The sequence below is a fragment of the Protomyctophum bolini genome, assembly GCF_963924005.1.
Source record: "Protomyctophum bolini genome assembly, chromosome: 16".
Taxonomy (NCBI): domain Eukaryota; kingdom Metazoa; phylum Chordata; class Actinopteri; order Myctophiformes; family Myctophidae; genus Protomyctophum; species Protomyctophum bolini.
Genome location: NC_137877.1, coordinates 32,473,715 through 32,478,931, shown reverse-complemented (window position 1 = coordinate 32,478,931; position 5,217 = coordinate 32,473,715). Strand labels below are relative to the sequence as shown.

General features: G+C 41.2%; 1 protein-coding gene across 1 annotated transcript; it reads right to left on the bottom strand.

The window, feature by feature from the left end:
- On the bottom strand, positions 1-4,990 carry dct (dopachrome tautomerase). Its single transcript, XM_080786325.1, has 8 exons — positions 4,478-4,990; positions 4,073-4,372; positions 3,602-3,702; positions 2,493-2,659; positions 2,020-2,196; positions 1,210-1,345; positions 330-531; positions 1-201 (listed from the first exon to the last, which is right to left on the bottom strand). Exons 1-8 carry the CDS (start codon positions 4,773-4,775, stop codon positions 26-28), a joined length of 1,557 nt encoding a protein of 518 aa, XP_080642451.1. The 5' UTR covers positions 4,776-4,990; the 3' UTR covers positions 1-25.
- Between the last annotated feature and the right edge of the window lie 227 nt (positions 4,991-5,217).

The window sequence follows — 5,217 nt, the reverse complement described above, 5'->3', positions numbered from 1 at the left end:
CAATTATTATATTGGCGCGTGACATTTAAGCCTCCTCTGTGTACTTCCTGTTAGTGAACTCTGCTTTTATCAGAGGCTCGAAGCCTCTCTTTCTCCGTTGCTGCAGGTACAGCACAAAGATAAGCGCGAGCAGCAGGAGACCCAAGAAAACGCCACCAAGGGTGGAGCCCAGCACAAACACAGTTGCTCCACCGTCTGTTTCTGTATGGAATTGGAAAAAATATATATTTGTATCAACAAATGTACAACCAATATTATAATTTTGAGCCGACTCAATATGAGTGACAACCATGGTCAGATTCTGTCCATTCGTTTAAAATAGTGCGTACCATCCAGGGCAATGGCATAGGAATATCCAAGCTGCTCAGACGGCAGATATATCTCCTCATTAGTGACAGGAGGGAAGAAAGGAACCATGTTGTAATCCCGGTTGTGACCAATAGGGGCCATCTCATCTGGATAAGTGGAGTTGGCTGGAATGAATTTCCTCATCCACTCGTCAAAAATTGCATCTGTGAAAGCATGGAGCACCTAAATCCAAAAATAAAGTTGTAATTGAGAAACCATCGTTATTTAAAATGTAAATTTTGAATGTATTTTTTAAATCTGAGTGTACACTCTCATGCCTGTACTGAGCCTGTTATGAGCTATAGATCTGCTATTTTCAGTGCACGACACCAGCGCACAACTGAGAATAACCTCTGCGTCTCAGATGTGGACAGTTCAGAAACACTGCATACGAATGACACCATGTGTGGCAACAGGCTCTGCATGTGCATAACTGTAGTTCTGGGATTCCAGGAGGTGGCCACATCCCACCTCTGAGATGCAGAGAATGTACATAGAAATGGCTTCATAATGCCAATGAGTGTTATTAGTGAGGATTAGGAGGATTAGGAGAAAAAGTCAAAACCTATGTGGACCGAAGTGGCTATGTCCATCTAGGTTGGCCTTCAAAAGTAACTGTTGAGTAACTTGAAAAATCTGAATCTGGATCCTATCCTGAATGTCTTTGAGCTCCTGGGCCAAAACCTGTTCCTAGATCACAAAATATACAATTTCAAAATCTGATCCGATCAGATAGGGCTCTATTTCGTGTGCTCAGATTTTCCCTACACCATCTATTCGCAGAAGAGCTGCTATTTCCTAGTGACGCTAGGGTTCAAGTGGTTAACAGTGAGTATTTGACATAACAGGAATCCCACTTACCAGGAAGATGGGGTCGTTGGCAGCAGCGTGAGACAAAGAGCTGGTTCCACTGAGGAAGGAGTGGACCAGATTGTGCAAGTTGTTAACTGAGTCATCCAGATCTCCGTCTGGTGTTTCATATCCCTCCAGAGCATTCCTGTGATTGACAAAGCATACGAGGTATTGAATACATAATTATATATTTCACAAGGAACACTTCTTGATATGTGTTGTTTTTATCGTGCATTACCCAGAACCAAAATAATGAAAAAACTAAAAAAAGAAAAAAGACTATTTGATGTTCATTGCATGCATTTATGCAGTGGTTTTCAAAGTCAGTTTCATGCTGCATTCACACTGGCAGATACAAAGCTACAATGGAAGCCAGCGACATGAACATACAAAGCAACACATATAATAAGTTGAGCTGGCTTCAACTTCAGATATAAAGCTACAAAGCGACAGATATGGTGTGTAGCTTGTATCTTTGTATATTTTGTATCTACCTGTGTGAACATAGCATCAGGGTCCTGGGTTGTCCTTGAGGGCATTCTGGAGCATGACCAGCACAAATGAGGTGTATTAAGGGTGTAATGTATGTTTCAATATCACCACTATGGATGTTATTTCTTGACATTTCAAGCAAAAGATCTTTTCATATCAGGGTCCCTACTCCCTAATACAGAATCATTTGAAATGAGGCTCCAATGAAAGTTCAAATATGGGTCCATGAATATGACAAAGTTTGAAAACCCCTGCACTATAGAGAACATAAAAAATAAATAAATACAAGAAAAGAAAAAAACGAAGCAAAAAAAACTACTTGCATACCTAAAACTAGCAGTAGAGTTGGTGAAGTATGGAGGGCTGTCAAACTCTCTGAGTCTGAGGCAACTTCTGACATCATTCATGGTGGGCAGACTCACGTTAGTTCTCGCCATACCTCTCCTAATTGATCCCTCATTCGTGCCGTTACAAAGAGTCACCAGCCGGTTGTAGTCATCCAGACTGGGTGGAAAGACAGTGTTCAAATGATATATTAGTCAAAACATTTTCCTTTCAGTGCATTTTTTTTCTTCCTTCCTTCATTAATGACCAGTAAACCCTATATACTTCTAGAACTTCTTGGCACACTCTTTTGTCCCTGTACACCAAATCGCTTTACCAAAAAATGCCGATCTGTTGGCTATTTGTTGGAGAATGGATTTTAGAACAATGCTTGCTTATTATTTAGGACATACCCGCCAGAATAGACATGTGGCTAATACTGCATGTATATACTGTATAATGTCTGTGCTACTGACCTGTTACAAACCACGCTCCAGTTGGAGAATCTGGACTGGTTACTGATCAGGGTCGGGTCTTCTGGGTTGCGTCCCCCAAAGAGAGCATCCGTACACACATCACATTCCGTCTGCCCGGTTGCAAAGTTCCAATATGGCACCGCAAAGTTCTCATTGCCAGTCAATCTCTGTAGGGGCATAAATAATAAATAAATATTTTCAGCCCTCTGTTTGGTCCCTGACCAACCAACCAACCAGCAGGCACCTTCTGCCTTGTTCGGCCCTGATTCGGCCTGCTTCTGGTTGTTCATGCAGGAGTTAGAAAATACCCAGTTTTTGCAAGAAAAAACATAAACAAACACGTTATGCCCAGTCACTATAGGGCATAGCAGTGGGTGTGGTTTTCTGGCACCACTGAAAAATCTGCCATTCATTTTACCCATAGAGATTTACAAACATATTTATATATTATTACCAGTAAGACGGCAGACTGCTGGGTGAGTGCTGGTGCTTTGGCATGGGGGGGTCAGATCCAACATATGGAATGAATTCTGTACTGGCCATATATGGAGCTTGTCTTGAGTATACAGGGTTTGATGAGGTCAGATCAACATATGGAATGTCAGAACAGAAAGGACGGGGGGAAAGAATCAACATGTGGAATGTCAGAACAGGTCAGCTCCATATATGGAGATTGCCATATATGGTGGCGTGACGTGTCACAAGGCGTGACCATATATGGAGGCGTGGGTGACTAACGAATAAGACGGACGGACAGACGGGAGATGCCGGTTTACATAGTAAATGCTGTGGAGATTCTTTTTGTAGATTTGTATTTTTTGACAATATTAAAGGTTTTATGGTCATCGATTCACGTAGGCTTAAAATAATTTATGTTTTTGTAAATCTCTATGGGAAAATTGAATGGCAGATTTTTCAGTGGTGCCAGAAAACCACGCCCACTGCTATGCCCTTTACTGCGCCAGAGATGTTATTTTTTAATGAGGCTAAGTTTAAAATAAGAATACATTAAGTTAAATATCAATATGAGGCAACTGAAAAACAACTTATTTTTTTCTGCTTGGCTACTATTTCAATGTCATACTTCTTTTCCAACAGATGACAATTACCTGTAGCTCTCTCTCCAAGCTAAGTAGGTGGTATCTGTGCCAAGTGATAAAGGCAGGTCCTTTATGGGAGAAATCAATGGCCTTGAATGGACGACCTGGTCCTAGATGCAAGAACATTATAATGTATTAATAGCATGAAATATTCCCATCAATGAATTACCAACAAGTTGTTGTGAAAATTACTGTTACTAATAAAATGATGTAAGCCAAATAATAAAATCGATCATAATCTCAATATATATTTATATTTTTCCATTAAATATCGTCAAGTTATTTGATCTGCTTGTATAGTAATCTACCAAACTCACTGAGGAATCATCTATGATCTTGGTGGATTTACAGGACTAGTACAGAAGGGATAACAATGATAAAAAATAGAAAGTCTGTCTTGTCTTGTAAGCTCATGTAAGCTCAAATACCCTTTCAATTAAGTTGTTTTTCTGCTGAACAATGGTATCAAAGAACATTTACCAAGAAGAGTGTCTCGGACAGAGTAGTAGTGCTGCCAGACAAAAAAGTCATAGATGGAGATGTTGGCAAACTGTGGCTCAGTGCCACTCGTCCCCAGGAGCCCCAGCCAGTGCTGGGTGGCAATGACATAGTCTGGCTGGGTGGTGACTTTAGACAGCTCCAACACATCCAGGAATTCCTGGAGCTCCACTTGAGTCAGAGAGTGGATGTCCTTTCTCACAGTTTGGGCTTTTCTCACGTCACAGTTTGGTCCAGTCCAGCCAAACTTACACAGGCCACAGTCAAAGCCTCCAAAATTACCTAAACATATGGAGAGAAACAAACATGTAAAATGTGGCGATGTTTTATGAGGGGATTTAAAATAAATCAAAATTAAATAAATTGTTTGAAATGTTACTCACTCACCATTGCACCTGCATGTCTGGTTAAAGAATTTAGTTGGCCACCTCTCTCTGTCATCAACGTTTCTCATCCGGTAAGGTCCTCCCCAGGGTTTGGTGTCTACTCGGATGGTTAAGCAGTTTCCTCGCCCAGACAGACGTCCGCACACATTAGCAGGATCAGAGCCCACGGCAGGACAGCATTGCTTGGAAGTGATTCCTTCCACTGTGCAACAGACTCGAGGAAACTGAGCCTGTGTCGATTTCTGCTGGAGGAAAAAACAAAGCAGGCCTAGAACCAATGCCTTCATCCTTATCGTCATCCTGTTTAACCCGCTGCAAATCAGCCGCAACAAATCAGTTTGTAAACCAATTCGATGCAATAATACAGTCAATTAGTTCCTCCAGAAGGGCATGGAATCTCACTCTGCAATGGTCCTCTGCGGTGGGAATCTTCAAATTAGATAGTGAGTGATAACTTTAAAGTCTGTGGAAAAACACCCACAGCAAAAGTACACAAGTGGTCTGGTCAGTTACATGCACATTTTAGAAGACCTCCTATCTCTGTGCTTGCTTGCTTTTAGTACTGCTCAAAGGGATTAAGGCATAGGTCTCGTGATAATCACCTGACAGCACAACTGTGATCTGGATTCTGGCATAACACCACAGTAATACAGTGATCTCAAGCAATAAGTTCAGTTATAGTACAGTGACTACAGTCAATTAATTTAGCAGTTATATAAAACACATCTGAACTTTCAACGT